Source organism: Chanos chanos, chromosome 7 (genome assembly GCF_902362185.1).
Source record: "Chanos chanos chromosome 7, fChaCha1.1, whole genome shotgun sequence".
In the NCBI taxonomy this organism is placed as follows: domain Eukaryota; kingdom Metazoa; phylum Chordata; class Actinopteri; order Gonorynchiformes; family Chanidae; genus Chanos; species Chanos chanos.
This window is the reverse complement of record NC_044501.1, coordinates 31,575,033-31,591,870: the sequence shown is the minus strand read 5'-3', so window position 1 is coordinate 31,591,870 and position 16,838 is coordinate 31,575,033. Positions and strand designations below refer to the sequence as shown.

General features: G+C 39.5%; 1 protein-coding gene across 4 annotated transcripts in view; it reads left to right on the top strand.

Annotated features, from left to right (window-relative positions):
• Window positions 1-16,838, top strand: part of kcnip4a (potassium voltage-gated channel interacting protein 4a) — a 108,538-nt gene that overhangs the window by 60,255 nt on the left and 31,445 nt on the right. Inside the window, exon 1 of one of the 4 annotated variants that reach the window (XM_030779879.1) lies at window positions 5,497-5,583. The exons of 2 other annotated variants lie outside the window; for them this stretch is intronic. In XM_030779879.1, coding sequence (XP_030635739.1) covers window positions 5,497-5,583 — 87 coding nt within the window. Of the gene's footprint in view, window positions 1-5,496; window positions 5,597-16,838 lie in introns of those variants that run through there. One more of the 4 variants, XM_030779880.1, reaches the window with a different exon arrangement.

Below are 16,838 nucleotides of genomic sequence, written 5' to 3'. Positions count from 1 at the left end.
GGTGTTGGGTAACTGGACGTAATGTCTATACAGCATTGAGATTACACAGCTCCAAATGTCATGGAGAATAAAAGGCTCAAATGAGCTCTTCTGATCTGTGTAACCTTAAATTATATGCGATTTCTAGAAGTTTCCTGGATGTAGGCATGCATTACTGTCCTTCTCAAATAAGATTTTCTTTCTTTCTTTCTTTCTTTCTTGCTTTCTGTCTTGCTTTCTTTCTTCCTTCCTTTCTTTCTTTCTTTCTTTCTTTCTTTCTTTCTCTTATAAACTATTGACTAACTACTTTCTTGAAGATCTGGGTCAGACTTTGGAAACACCTGCTCACACAATGACTGATGACTCCTGGCTTTTTTCAACCCTCTCATCTTGTTCAAACATGGCTTAGTTGGTATGTCTTTGAACAGCTCTCTTTCTTTCTTTCTTTCTCTCTTTCTTTCTTTCTTTCTTTCTTTCTCTTTTTTCTAAAACTACTCATCAAATAGTTAGCTGAATGCAAATTACAAAGATTTACAGATTTCTTTAATTTGATTTTACCAAATCCAATTTAACAACTATGTCGTTGCCTGCAGCCTGGTCTGGGGTCAGTGAAACACCACAAACATGACAGTGGAGAGTGTTATTCAAATTAGCATTTAAATTGGGGTACGTTCACAAAGGAACACTTGTAAGTAAGTTAGCCTCTGCAGAAGGCTTGCTATAATTCGGTGCTTCGTTGCATGACTCTCAATTTCAGCTTACTTTGTGTAATTAATCACTGATCCTCAAAGGGGGGTGGCAGTTAGAAGCCTTGAAATTGCCTGTTTGGACTGGGATTAATGACCGTCATCTTTCCAGGGGACTTGTGGATAAACTTTTTTAAGATGACTTAGCTATGCAAGGTCAGGTCTGTTTGTAAGGGAGTCTCTCCGGTCATTCAATAATTCTGAAGAGCTAATCATAAATCTGGACTGAAGATTTTTCAACATTACTCACGGCTCTCATGATTTATTTATGAGACTAAAATTGGACATTGAGTTTACCAAAGTATGGGAATATATATATATATATATATATATATATATATATATATATATATATATATATATACATACATACACACACACATATATGTTTGTATGTATGTGTGAGTGTGTGTGTGTGTGTGTGCGTGTGTGTTATGTGAACACTTTAAGATGACACTTGGAACTCAGTTTGTCTTACCACTTGCTACACTACATATGTATAATAGACCAAAGCAATATTGATTTTTTTTTTTTATCTAAACCTTTACTGTGCTTTTAAAGGTTCTAGCTTTACCTATGTGTGGTGCCTTTCAAGACACTGCAAGAGAGAATGATGTTGTTGTTCTGCTTTTTTCCACTAGAGGTCAGAAAAACTCCATGACCAGGGTGGGAATCAGCTCCGTAAATCTGATATCAGAACAGATTTTTGTTTTTTTGTTTTTTATCTTGTAATATATCTTGTACTGATATATTACATGAGGAAACAATATTCAGATAGGAAAGTCTTTTAAGAGTGTAGTCAAAATTAAAATCTTCACCTAATTTCACCAAACATAAGTATTCTTTCCATTTCTCTGTTCACTAGGTATTTAATGACTTCAGCCAACTAATCTCCAATGTATTCATCTAATTAACTATGGCTCTGAAAATATCTGCAAAAAGTTGTAACTGAAAAGCAACTCAATACGTTTTTTGCTTCAGCTATTTACTCAATCCATTTTTGATTTCGTGTAAGGTAAAACATTGCTCACCTTCATTTTTCTGGCGGTGTCCACATTACTTCATTCCTTTCATCCTTTAAAGAAAGTTTCATCTACCCACCAATGTTTTCCATATTCATTTTTCAAAGTCACGGTAAAATTCACCTAATTGCATCGCTGTAGCGGTTGTTAGTCTTTTGATGTCTGAAAGACAAATTCAGTCGTGATACTGGGACGTTAATTTATTTAACACCCAGGAGCCTCAGTGCTTAAAGATGCATTTATCAAGGGTTTGCAGTTCAATTCTAACCAAGTAACACTTCACAGAGAAAGCAGATTGATTACACGTGTCTTATCTTTGTTTTTCTTAATGGTTGCGCATTTATCTTATTTTGAAGAAAACAAATTCGACCGGCTGGAAAAGAGATCAATGCAGCTCTTTCACCTGAGACTCGCAGAGCTGGTAAAAGTGACTAACCCGCGTAACAGAAATTGAGACATCGACACATAAAAGCCGGAGTGCTTTGAAGGCGTCGCGACGTCAGCTCTGTCCATTTAAATGTGTCACCTCAAAAACAAAATAGCTAAATTTTGTCATGAAAATAGGGGCTGTTCCATTGTTTCAGAGCTCTGGCTGCTCCTTTCTGTTTAAAAGAGAGATTCATTTTATGTCTGTAAGATATGTTTGAGATGTTATCTGGGAGAGTAAAACGCCAACAAAGCGGCCTTTGGAAATGGATTTTGAGCATATCCACCATTATGGTAGGACTGGTGAGAACTTAAAAGCCTCCTTCTGTCTTCTACCTTTCATCAAACCGACACTTAAGAAATGGAGGGGGGGGGGGGCTGGCTAGGAAATGGCATATTTACCATGGCAACGACCTCTGTGCTCCAGATGCTTTTGGCTAGATGCCTGTTAGGACACTATCGGTTACCATTTTATTTGTGGCAGCTGAGCTCTTTCTAAATATAGCCAAGGATACTGATGGCAGGCTTTGTGTGGCCGGCTGGCACTGTCTCTCCGGACGTGACAGGACGAGTTGCAAGAGAGAGAGCGAGGGAGTGAGTGTGTGTGTGTGTGAGTATCTGGGCCATGTTTCTTTCTCACCTCTGTCTATTGAAGAAGGGATAGTGTGAATGAAATGTTCTCACATGGATACATTGTGTGCCCAGACAGGTAAACCGTTTTTTAAAACATATGCATTTACTTAACGTGCTCTACAGTCACTATTAACATAATCACACATATTGAGAGAAAAATACACCCAACAGTAGTCAAACTCAACAGTCAGTCAGAGTTAGGTAAAAATGAGTTCTTCAAAAGTCTGCAACAACTATTAGAATAACTATTAGAAGTGGTACTGCCTTTAGTCATTTGGTCTGGAAAACCAATAAGAAAATTATACATATTTTCCCTTCACAAATATGGTGCATGCAACCAGGGTTACATATGCCAATCAATGCATTTCAAATAACATCAAAACACTTTTTTTATGTTGTTTGTTTTTTTCTTTCTTGTTTTTCCCAGTCGTACCACTTGACCTTAAAAATCAATTCTAGCACGCGCAACAGTGCCACTAGAAAACACTCCTCGTCCTTTGTTTTAAAAAATGCACCGAAAAGAAAAGAAAAGGAAAACGTAATTGCATTCACCGTAAGTGTTTGATGAAGGCAATCAAGACCTGGGTGTGCTGAATGTGTAATCTTCGCTTTGTCTGTCTGAGCCCCTGTGACAACTTAGTCATACGACTGATGTGCGGAGAACGGCGCCTGAGACAGAGAAGCTCAATCAAAGAGCGACAACAACCAAGTCCAAATCTGACATATAATCACTACCACGACTCAAAAATAAAGTAATAAAGGAAAGTGTTTTAGTTTCGAAAGTGGAAATTCTGCAAAGTTGACAAAAACAACAACAATAACAAAACCTTAACGCACGATTCAGATACTTATTGTACATGAATCAGTATTAATTCTTGACATCTTATGTTTGAATTTAACAGATCTGTGTCATTTAAAATTTCATCAATCTAGTGATGTGAAATATCTGTCGGTACAGATTTTAGCTGAGATGCCAACATTTCCAACGGTGTACTCTCAAAGTATTCTCTGGTCCATCAGGCTCATTTTAAAAAGTGTTAATGATGAACCACAAAAACGTGACATGGCCCTGTTTTAGCCTGACTCTCTCCAATGTCCTTCCTTATCGTGTTAAGGGCACTTAGTTTAAGGTAATTCCACCTCTCTGTCCACTGCTCTTTTTCTGGAGAGAGTTATTCTGGGAACTGCGGGTGAATGTGGTCCATTGGGTTGGCTGTTTGGTGTGACCTAAAGAACTCCGGCGAGTGAATGAAAAAAAGAGAGAGGAGTGTTTCTTTTTTGGATCGAGATAACTGTTTTGACTGTTTTGTACCGTTTTGAGTGAAACAAGCGCAATTTATATTTCGATTAAAAACGGTGCACGTAACAGTACGTTGTATTGCGTAGATTATGATCATTTGAAATTTTTGTTTAGATCCTTTGTGAAAGCAGGTTCAACATCTCAGCACCATTCCTCCAGTCGGTTCGGTACATAATTTTCTCATAAAAAGTGGCAACTGACGACCCGACCTTGTTGATTCCCGTAACCAGCTAAAGGGCCGCAGGACAGGCTAATCAAATAGCAACAATACACCTACGTTAACGGACAACTCGGAGCGCCTCGTCCTTAATCAGATCCTGCGCGTAATGTAATTATTACGATGCCAATGAAATAACCCACTCGACCCTCGAGCGAGGGTCTTCAAAGGGCAGCACAGCGCTTGTATCTGCGGTAACCTGCTTTACATTACAGCTCAATCGTCTTTTCCTGTGAGTAAATGATTCTCTGCAACAGTGCCTTTTTTCTCGCTTCATTACATATGCAGTACTCTCCGCAGACGTTTTTTTATAGAAGTTCATAAACCATCGTGGGAGTTTTTGTTGTTGTTGTTGTTGTTGTTTTTAAATGACCATTAAAGTCAAGCTGTCCATAATGTAGCTGCTTGGTTCTTCACTTGGCAGTGGTTATGGTACAATATCACTGTTAGACAGTGTGTATGTTTAGTATATAAGGATCATAAAAAGAGATTTATTTTTACATAAAATAATTTTAGGGGCTTTAAACTCTGCAGTGTTTAAAGTGTCATTGTGTTTGGAGCGGATCCTCTTATTTCATTTGTTACAGGCCCTGTTGCCAAGGCAACAGATGGTCTCCATCACAATTGTTAGTGGCGTTTGAGTTAGGGAGAGGGACTCGTGCAGCGTCTTCCCTGTAGACCACACATGTGGGTTGGCTTTGACACTCTACTGTACATGGTCTTTGTGATGAATCCTCTTCCTCAACATGTCTACAGGACAAAGACGAGAAAAGGGACAGATCTTAACCTTCTTAATGTGGATTTTACCGCTGCCTCCCGGCCTGTAGGGGTAAAAGGCTTGCTTTCCCCTCATCTTCTCTTCTCCTTTCTCCCTCTCTTTCTCTTTCTGATGTCCACCTCTCCCCCTCCTCTTCCTCGGTCTCGCACATCCTCTCTCTCCCTTCCTACCTTCTCACCGGCCCTTTAGCTGTCTCTGTAAATTCTTCTCCATCCTTCGCTCCTCCCCCCACCCCTCTCCTCCCCCTTTTATTTTCTGTCCCCGCCCCCCTCCCCTCCCCTCCACACTCATCTGTCTTCTGTCAGTGATGAGACACAGCCTCTTTAAGACTAGTTGAATGGCTGTGCTTTCTGTCCATAGCAATGGTCACACCATGACTTGACCCATTCAACACCATGAACCTGGAGGGGCTTGAGATGATTGCAGTACTGGTTGTGGTTGTACTCTTTGTCAAGGTTTTGGAACAATTTGGACTTTTAGAGGCAAGCTATGATGGTAAGAAAAAGAATTGAAGAGATTTCTCCTTAAGCTTTGATGTTGAACTTCGTTGTGTTTTAATGTTGTGATTTATCCTATATGAATAGTTGATCGTATTGTCTGTGTAGCGTTTAGTTAGTTACTGACCGAGAAAGATGCTTTGGAATCCATTAAACATTTTTAAGACAGTAATGGATTATACGCTCTGACAGTTTGTGTACCCGTTGTTATGCTTACTTAAGTTTGCGGTTTTACAAGATTGATTTAATTTAAGGCAGGCAAACAAGTTTTTTCACTCATCACAGATTTTCATGCATGATAGGTTGGTGATGGAATCAGTAGGTCAGAAAAGAAAAAGGTTTCTCCAAGTATCTTTGCACTAAAAAAAAGTGGGAAGAGTTCCCAGAGTGATTTATAGGCTAGCTTTCTGTGCTTGGGTTGTTTAGTTTAGTTGTTTTTTTTATTGTAAAAGTTATAATATGATTGACCGAATGTTTGTGTTTGTGTGAACAGAAACGTGAAACGACTACTGAGATGCTTTTCTTGTCATTGCTCCAGTGTTGTAGCTTTCCAAAGGGTTTACCAATGTTTTTACAGTAAACTGGAATGAATGAGATCCATAAAAAAGGGTTTGTACTGTATCATAGTTTGCGTTGTAATTTTTGACTTAGTAACTCTTGTAACTCTTAAATCTCAGTACACAGTAAATTTCTCAATAAATCTGAGTCACGTTCACGGCAGAAATGTGCGGACTGTTCACGGGATGACAAAACTTCATTATGCAAATGAGGTGCGGGCTGGGAATAATTACATTTAATAGGACAATTAGCTCTCGGTTGCCACATTATGGGCCTAACTGAGGATGCTTAAATACACAGATGCCATTATCGTGATTTCCTGTTTTCTCCTCTTTTTTTTTTAGTAGTTGCATTAGCAAAGGTGTTTTAAGAGGTTTTTCTATAAGTGTACGCCACTGAGTTAAAATGGTTAAGTATTCAATGAAAGCTGTGTTTGTTTCACTTTGTTTCAATGTTTTTTGCATGTGTGCATCTTATTCATAATTTTGAATTCTGGCATGAGTTTGAGTGAGTCACCATGACAACAGTGACAACATTGAATAACAGCAAGAATACAAAAAAAAGATAAAATTCAAAATGATAACTAAATAGTGTATTCGAATTTATAAACCTGACTTTACCTCAGATATGTTATTGAAACCATACAAACTTACAGTAACTTACACAATACACGTGCTCTTCCTGCTCGACTGTAAAAAAAACAATGGAAAGCCATGCTTTGAATGAGCACCAAGGGGAATTCTGATTCTGAACGTAAATTTAATATATAGTGTCTGATTCCTGCTAGCCATATGGTTTCCTGCTATTGCCATCGCCTGTCTGTTCAGACTGGTACACCACGGTTAAAGTAGAAGTTGATTTCCGCTTCAGGTTAGCATGGTGTTGCCTTTATGAAACCTGTTGTATGAGTTGAAGCCAAAACTGAAGGGTGCAGACTCACTCATGGCACTATTATTGATTCTGCCTCTTATTATTTTTGCTTCATGTTGTTTGGCTAAGGCTGCAGTCTGACCCAGTGACTTGGGTTCAGGATTAGCAATCAGAACTCTGCTTTGGAAGTGTTTTAGCGTGCGGCTGTGTCGCTGGAGGAAACAGCATTGAATGGCATCAAATTAACTGGCGTCGAATTGCATTTTTGAAATAATCTGAAAAAAAAAAAGTGAAACTTGTTTCATATAAAACCATTAGTTTATCAATTAAGTATCAAACATGTCCAGTTCCAACAATCCTGTGCCAGTGAGGTTTTACGCCGACGGTGTCTGACTCTGAAATGAAATGGATTTGCTGAGTTTCGTTAAATCTCAGAGGCTCTTTCCATTGGGAGACATAAGTGAAATGGTGACGCTTTTTGTTATGTTCCCGGTTCCCTCTCACTGAGTATCTGTTTGTTAGAGTCCAATTTGACGTGTTGTCTCTCTCTGGGTGGTTGGTCTTCACACATGGGACTGAAATAGTCCCATCCAAGACACGTTCCCTCGCTACCTGCTGCTGTGTTTTATCTCATTGTGGAGAGAAATGAAGAATATACATGTTTAAAAAAAAAAAAAAAAAGTGTGATTTTTGTTGTTCTAGTCAGTGCAATTTTTTACAAAGTGATTGTTTACTCTGGAGAGAGAGGGTGGGAATCATACAAACAAAATAGAAGCATAAAAAGAAAAAGAAAATTTGTTTAACTTATTTGTTTTAGTCGTCCACGTGTACAATATTATTCGAGATATATCAGGTTAAATGACATCTTTGATGTCCTCTGGAATCTAGAAAATAACAATTTTCAATTAGTGGTTACCGGCTTCAATTAGTAGTTGCTAAAGTTGCTAAAAGATGAATCTTGGCCTATTCTGTATGTATAGATAGAGAGGGAGAGAGAGAGAGAGAGAGAGAGATGCCTTCAGAAAGTATTTAGACCCCTTGACCTTTACATGCTTTTTTCTGTTATCGACTTAATTAAAAATGGATAAAATTAGAGTTTTTTTCTTGCCATCAGTCAACACACAATACCTCATAATGACAATGTGAAGCGCATTTTTGTTAGGAATGATTGCAAATGTATTAACAATAAAAAAAAAAAATGAAATTTGTCATTTACATGAGTGCTCAGACCCTTTACTATGACACTCGAAATCTGAGCTCAGATGCATCCTTGTAACGTAGTCCACCTGTGGCAAATTCATTTGATAAGATAAGATAGAACTTTATTCATCCTGAAGGAAATTCTTGAATGGACATGATTGAGAAGGCCACACACCTGTCTATGTAAGGTCCCATAGTTCAGACTGCATGGAAGAGCAAATACCAAGCCATGAGGTCCAAGGGACTTCCTGTAGAACTCCTAGGTAGGATTGTGTTAATGAATAAATCTGGAAAAGGGTATAAAATATTGCCGACGCAGGTTTCCAATAACGCAGTGGCCTCTATCATTGTCAACGGAAGACGTTTGGAACCATCACGACTCTTCTTGGAGCTGGCCGTCTGGCCAAATTCGGTCTTAGAGTAAGAAGGCCCTTGGTCAGGGAGGTGACCAAGATCTCAATGGCCACTCTAACAGCTTCAGTGTTTCTGTGCGGAAGATTGGGGAGCCTGTCAGAAGGACAACCATCTGAGTAGAACTCCATCAGTCTGGTGTCTATGCTAGAGTGGCTAAATGGAAGCCACTCCTGAGTAAGAGGCATATGACAGCTCGCCTGGAGTTTGCCAGACAACACTTAAAGAACATCGAAAGGGAAAAGATTTTCTGGTCTGATGAGACAAAAATCGAACTCTTTGACCTGAACGTGAAACATCATGTCTGGTAAAAAAAAAAAAAAAAAAAACGAAACAAAACAAAAAACCAGGTAATTCTCTTCACGTGGTGGTGGTGGTGGTACCATCATGCTGTGGGGATGCTTCTGACCAGCAGGAACTGGAACACTGGTCAGGATTGAGGGGAAGATGAACAGAGCCAAACACAGAGCAGTCTGTGAATAAAAGCTGCTTCAGAACACACACAACCCCGGGCTGGGGTGAAGATTCACCTTTCACCGTGACAACAGTCCAAAGCACACAGCCAAGACACGTTGAGGTGACTTTGGATCAAGTCTCTGAACACCCTTGACTGGACCAGCCAAAGCCCAGACTTGAAGCCCATAGAACATGTGTGGAGAGACCCGAAGATTGGAGTACAGTGACACTCCCTATCCAGTGTGACAGAGTTTAAGAGGATATGCGAGGAAGAATGGAAGAGACTTCCCAAATCCTGGTGTGCAAAGCTTGTAGAAGCATACCCAACAAGACTTGCAGCTGTAATAACTGCCAAACATGGTCCTGCTGATTACCTGGATACTCATGCAAATGAGTCATTTCATTGTTCTATTTTTAATCAATTTGCAAAATTTTCCAAAAATCCGTTTTCACTTTCGTCATTGTGGGATATTGTGTGGTGATGTCAAAACAAAACAAATAAACAAAAAAGCAAAAACAACCATTTTAATCTGTTTTGAATTATCCGGATAACATAAAAAAAAATGTTTTTCTCATTTAGTCATTTGTATTTTGACATTCTTAATTCAAAGAGTTAAATACTCATTTTTGTGAGAATGAACTAAAACAGACTTCACATCATTCTAAAAACCCTGTGTTGGCCCATAGTAGACCCTTTACACACCCCTTTTTTTTTTACTTCAAATCGTTTATTTGGAAACTGACTGTAGAGGCAGCCTCAACAATTCAATGCAAATCAGTGCAGTCCTCATTGTCTTCATGCTATTAAGAAAAATGAGCATTTGCGATGGCCCGTCCAAGGTCCCCCCCAAACATCTTTTAAACAGTGAAGTGGGAGTGGTGTTACGCATTTTAATCCACACTGCATCTCTGGGCCTCACCACTAACATCAAGACCTGTAGTTTAAAGATCTAAACTCCTAATTTAAAGGCTCTTCAGCCTGACCACCAGTTTTTTTTCCACGTATCCATGGTTTAAATGACACGCTGACCTTCAGAAAGGAGCCGGACCATCCAGCAAAGACAGAGCCAGCCGGACCTGTAACCTTATCTCTACGGAGCTTACTCTACACAAGAGAGGAGACATTGATCTGAAACTCTCAATGGACAAACAGAACGGAGCCAGGCGTAAACTATACAGGGGTCGTTCTATAGGTCCTGTGTCAAGACTGAACAAATAAAGAACAAGGAAGAGTCCCTCAGGGCAATCGACAAACGAAGTGGTATAGGTCTCAACACCCCGGACATTGGAAATGCCTTTGTGTGTGGCCAGCACAAAGCGTAAACGGATCTCTTGTGCTTATAGATAACATGTACAAATGACATAAAGATACCTTAAGTATATCATCGGTTCTTTTCATGTTGGATTTGAGTAACTTTTTTTTTTTTTTCTCCGTAACAAAATGCACTATACCCCAACCCAATGCGGAGCACACGGTGAAGCTGTTTTTTAAACGAAAATCTTTTATTTCCATAATTACTAAAGATGAAATCTACCTCCGGCGAGATTTGCGTTCTCAGCGGCTCCGGTCTAAAAATAGACTCCTCACACAGCCGGACGTAAATTGCTCCCGCCACCCGAGTCGCGTTCTCCCTCTGAATGACTGACAGTGAGTGACAGCAGTGTGCAACCAATTCATACAGATATGTCAACTGATTAGACCGACGCAGAAACAACACCTCTGTGACTCTCAGATCAAGAGAGAGAGAGATTTCCAATTTGTTTGTCTAAAGGTGATAGTGATGGATTTCATCTCATGACACACAAAAAAACCAAACCATAAAACCATACCATAATATATTTGGTATTATAGAACTTACAGTCCTTAGCTATGTAATGGTTGAAAGTTATTGTAGGCTATGTCGTCATAACTGTCTGTAGCCAATAGAAGATGCTGGACTTCTCGGTTATAGACATGGTCCAGCCTTTGGAGTGGATGTCATCCCAAGCCCACGCAGGATAAGAGGGAAGTGTGTGAGAAAGGTGTGAGCTCATGTGTGAATCAGTGTGAAAGACAACGCTCACCCACAGGCTCCAATCAGGGGAGTGTCAGGCTCATGACCTCATACAATCTGAAGAGAATATGGAGAGATTCCCAAGAACAATATGGTATATTTTCTTCGATGGGGTGTTTAATTAATAGCCATATAACAGATAAGAAATTTCTTTTGGCTGATGTGAAAGGAAGATGTTTATTGTAAGCGTATGTGTGTATGTACAGGTGCATGTATAGACTGAGAGGGCAGGTTTTCATCACTCCCCTGTCTCCTGCCTATGCAGCTGTAAATAAAAGGCTGAAATTGATTGTAGTCTTATGTTCATACCCACTTAGAGATCAAAAGGCGTACAGTCTTCTGTTTTGATGATTTCTACTGTAAGACACATAACAGTGTGGTTACTACAGAAACTACTTATATATCATTATAGTCACTTAATTCAAGCATTAAAATTTGGTTGAAAATATTGTGCCATTATTATGTAATAGTAATATTACTTGATATTACTCTTATTATTAGTAGTACTGTTGTACTGTAGTTACCTCTGTGGATGCCAAGAACTGGTGATATATTCTTTATCATGAATTCACTTTAAATTGCAGTATATATGTCACACCACTAGATGGAGTAGCATGATGAGTAACAACACTACCACTTGATTCACTGGTTTATACTATAAATATTTATCCAGGGAAAATTTTTCATTCAACTTGATTGTTGTGACTTTTTTCATCAACTGAATTTTTACCCTCTTTTTGGTCCTTGTTGTTCTCATAGATTATTGCTGAAATTCTAAATAGCATTGTACTTCTGTGTTGTTTTGTGTTGGCATTGTGTTTTTATATGACTGTATTTTTACTCCGTATCTTAACTAAAGGTGTAGGACTCCAGCTTAAGTGGACATTTATTAGCATTGGGAAACATGTTTTGAACAATAAAATGTATATTACTTTCCACAATTCTTATTTCAACAAATAAATGCATCACACACAAGCAATATATATCTATATACCGATACCTATATTACCTATGCAATTATTACCAATACATGCCCTCTGACCCCTGCTGGCACAGACTCCGCCCCTAACCCCTCCTCCACCTCGCAGACTCTGTACATGTACAAACGCATTTTTTCACATCTGTTACACTATGTCTGCATTATTTAAAACGCTCAGTCATCTGTCTGTACTGCTTTGTACATCTCATATTTTATATTTCAATACTCAATATATTTTCTACCTCTTTTAATATATTTTATATTATAGACTATTCATAGTATGACTGTATATTACATAGCTTTTGCACTGTTTTTTTTTTTTTATCTTTGTTTGTTTTGCAGCACCTGCAGCTTTTATTACTCATTGCATTTTAATGTTGCATTGTACGGAGCACCAACATACCCCCCCCCCCCCCCAAAAAAAAATCTTTTTAGGGGCAACCTACTTGGCAATAAACTAAATTCTGATTCAGATTTTGATATTAAAACACAACAAAAGAAAATATTGCATCTGTGGTGCAAACTCCTTTTTTTTTTTTCCCTTCGGCTACTTTCCTGTTCTACAGACTTTGATATTCAAGTACTGTAGCGTTCCCAGAGTCTTGGCTGAGACACCCTTCTCATACTATCACTTGTCAAGAACTGATTAAGGATCAGTGTATGAAAAAGCTCTTGGCAGGTTTACAGAATATGGTGGTGCAGTGGGTAGCGCTGTTGCCTCACAGCGAGAAGGTCTCGGGTTCAATTCCCGGCCGGGCGGCCAGACTTTCTGTGTGGAGTTTGCACGTTCTCCCCGTGTCTGTGTGGGTTTCCTCCCACAGTCCATAGACATGCAGTTTAGGTGAATTGGAGACACTAAAAATTGCCCCTAGGTATGAATGTGTGTGCGAGTGTGTCTGCCCTGTGATGGACTTGTGACCTGTCCAGGGTGTTTCCCTGCCTTTTGCCCTATGAGCGCTGGGATAGGCTCCAGCACCCCCTGCAACCCTAATCAGGATAAGCGGCTTAGATGATGAGTGAGAGTGAGGTTTACAGAATACTTTAATGTAATGCTCTGCCTTGCAGTTCCACTAGATGGCGCCATTTTCCTGTAGGCATTCACATGACAGAGTGAAATGTTGAGAGACAAAATGCTGGTCAGTTTCATTAGTGGTTTGTTTTCTGTGTGTATCACAGTGTGTGTGTGTGTGTGTGTGTGTGTGTGTGTATGTGTGTGTGCTGAAAGTGATGAATATATGTATATGTGTGTGCCGTGGGAATGGAGGCAGGGATTGCTGATACAGAAACCAGATGAAAAATGAATTATTCAGAGTGCAGATAAATTAGTCTATCAATAAATAACAGCCTTCAAAAGATAACTTTGTTTATTCATGTCCTTTCTGTTTAGCCCCTTCAATATATTCTCTCTTCCTGTTTCAGAAATACTGTCAGGGGCATTCAATCATTCATTTGAAGTGGTCTGTGATACCCAAAATACGGCATTTTGACCTTTTATGGATTTAGAACTGGAAATAATCCAGTTACATTCTTGTTTCATTCAAACAGAACGACCTGCATCCTCGGAAAACATTTATTAGGTTGTAAAATATGAACTGAATTGAATTAGGGAAGAGCTAAGAGGTTAGACAGGTAGACTGGCAGGGTTCTGTGTGTATGGTTTAGAGCTGCGTTTGGAAATATGCTTGAGTCTGCGTTCTTGCCTGAGGCGTTTGTTCTCACAGAGTCATCCATCATGTCGTTCCTGCGGCTCTGCTTTTTGTAGATATGACTTGTTCATTCATAATTGCCCCACTATAAAGTCTGTCTCTTTTTTCTTTTTTTTTTTTTCCTGACAACTTTTTAATAGAAGTTACACGTGCCTCTATTTAAAGAATTTCTCAAGTCGGTTTTATGCAAAAGAATCTATGCTTTGAACGCTCCCAATTGAAAGCGGCCGGCAAAAAAAGAAAAGCTTCTATCTTACTGTGATATTACACAATGCAGTTGTAAGCTTTTTTTTATTTATTATCTTTTAGTTATGAAAACCCTGAATTATTATTTTCTTATCTATCCCCACCCCTCCACCCTCAGAGCTGTAGAAGCTGACTACAGGGATGCAGAATTAGTATTTGTCCAAAAAGGAAAAAAAAAATGCTTTACGAGACTATGGTTTTCTCAGAGGAAGCCGTAATAACTACGGTGTACTTTTAACTCACGCTGACTATGTGACTGCCTCTGCATAACACAAAATGAATTATGTGTTTACACAGTGAAAGTTTCATACCTTAAAACCGAGATAAAACAGTTTGAATTTTTTTTTTTTTTTTTAAAGATGCGCTGTGTCTCTCGACGAAGTCTTAACTTTGCCCTACGGGTTCATAAGACCATATCAAATGGCCAAGATAACAAGTCTGCCAAACGTAAAGAACGCAGTGAAGCCACTCTCAGCAGGACTTTTCAGATTGTCCCAATGCTAACTTTTAATAGCTGCGTTTAATGGTCCTCTCACCATGATGACGGCTCATGTTGTCCCCGCTACATTTACACAGAAACAGATTCCAGGAAGTACTTGTTTAATGACGCAGTGACTTTTCTCATTCCGAAAGACGGGGTTGTATCTATTCGTCTCTGTTCGGCCCAGCCGAGCGCTTTTGTTCTTTGACTTGCGAAAAGAGACTGAAGTGGACCGGACACTTCATCTTTGAGAGTTTCACTGGTTTCAGACGCCCAAATTCAAAATCGCTAGCATCCTTCAACCACTCTCTGATATATGTACCCAATGGTGTGGGAATAAACTTAAAGTGAACTTCCAAAGTGAACTTCACTGTCTGTGATTTAAAAGAGTGTTGCGTTAAAACGTGGTCTCTGTGTGCCTGGGGTGTATATTACACTGTGGCCTGTACCACTGGGTGACGTGGAAGTCACAGTGAACGCAGTAGGCCGTGTTCTGGGAGAGGTCAGCCGGACAGAGCACCCTCCCATTCATCACACCTCTGTAACCCCTGCCGTCAGCACGGGGTCTGCAGCGGTGCAGGTAAATCTGGGGAGCTAGCGTGGCCCATCTAAACGGTCAACTAGCTATGGCCCGACCACCTCCACCTGCCCCCCCCCACCCCACCCCACCACATCCCGCCAAAGGGACCGTGTCGTTGACTTACGACCGAACATGAACGGGCCATTCCAAATTAGTTTAAATAGTATTAAAAACATAGATCTTCATTTTGTTGTTGTTATCATTGTTGTTTCTCTCGTGGCTGTGTATCCTTATATCGTCCTCATTTAACATTACGTGATGATCAAGAACTGGGAGAGGTTAATTGTTCCTCAATTGTGAAACTTGTTTATTTGTTTGAACTACCTCTCGTTATTTGCATTGCCCACTGGGCCTTGACTAAAGGAATCGCAGTGATTTTCATGTTAAGTGTTACTGAAGTGTTTAATGATTTGTTACACCGTTAGATGTGTCCGAATGTGTACGCAAATTTCATTTTCACTGCAGGGGCCCAATAATGATTTGCCTTACTGCTCTTTCAAGAGGTACTTTTTTCTGTTTGTAAATTGCTTAACATTTCATCTCAGTGAATGTTACATAAATCTCATCTCCTATGTATGAGAAACTAATTATTTCAGCAAAATGATCAGATGTTAAAATATGAATCACAGCAGGAATATTTTGTCTGTATCAGTATGTTATACTTGAAAATAACATAAATATATAAATTATATTTACTACACTACAGGAAGTAAAGGGAGTGGATTAAAAAAATGCACAGTAAAGTCAACAGTGTTAAATGAACTCCCGCAGAGCAAAACTGCGTCCGTTTTTACTCTTAAAGTTTTAAACCAGATCCAGTTGAACTCTGCAGGAATCAATTTAACACTGCTTATTGTATAGATCTGTTCAAAGGGCAGTTTTGTATTTGGATATAGACCAGACTGTGGGTCGGTGTATTTAAATGTTGACCAAGATGTGTGCTAAGCGCAGTGGTCATATTTCCTCATGCGGTATTGTTTATTACCATTCGGTAACTGGCGTCGTTCACCCTCGTCTTGGAGATTTCCCAGTTCTCCAAGCGCTCTCGCGGATCTTGTTGGCTAATCTTTAAGTAGCCCCCTGACAAATTGTTCGGCGGTCCTCTGCTGTCCTCCGTTTCGAGCTGTCTGCAGCTGAAAGTACCAGATCCACTCAGAAGAAATCCTCACAGATGGTACAGGATAACACCATTCCCTCATCGACCACTTCGTGACAGAGCCCGTCCCCACACAGTGAACGGCAAACAGCAAGCGTTTCTCTGAAAATGGAAATGATATAGAAGAGGTATAAGAGGAAGATATGTTATTATAGATTCATATTCACTTTGTTGAATACTAAACAGCTGGAATATGAGTCTATGATTAATAGGGCACTAGGGAAGAGTAGTTTGTATAGACTTTTACTTGACCTCTGTATGGACAACCTCTTTAATCATACAGTGTATTTTGCTTCTAAATGCTAAATGGTCTATATCCAGGTCTTAGAACCATAGCAATGATAATATGTTGTAAAGTATTGTTTGTGGAAAGCATTTTGTTTAATTTGCCTTGATTTTAACCATCCTAACCAGCAGTACAGAGTGTCATGACGATTTTTCCAGTGGGGTGTGTGTGTGTGCGTGTGCGTGTATGTGTGGGTATGGGAGGGGGGGCGCTGGATCACCGTCCTCAGCATTTCCACAAGCCCCCATTTCTCCTTT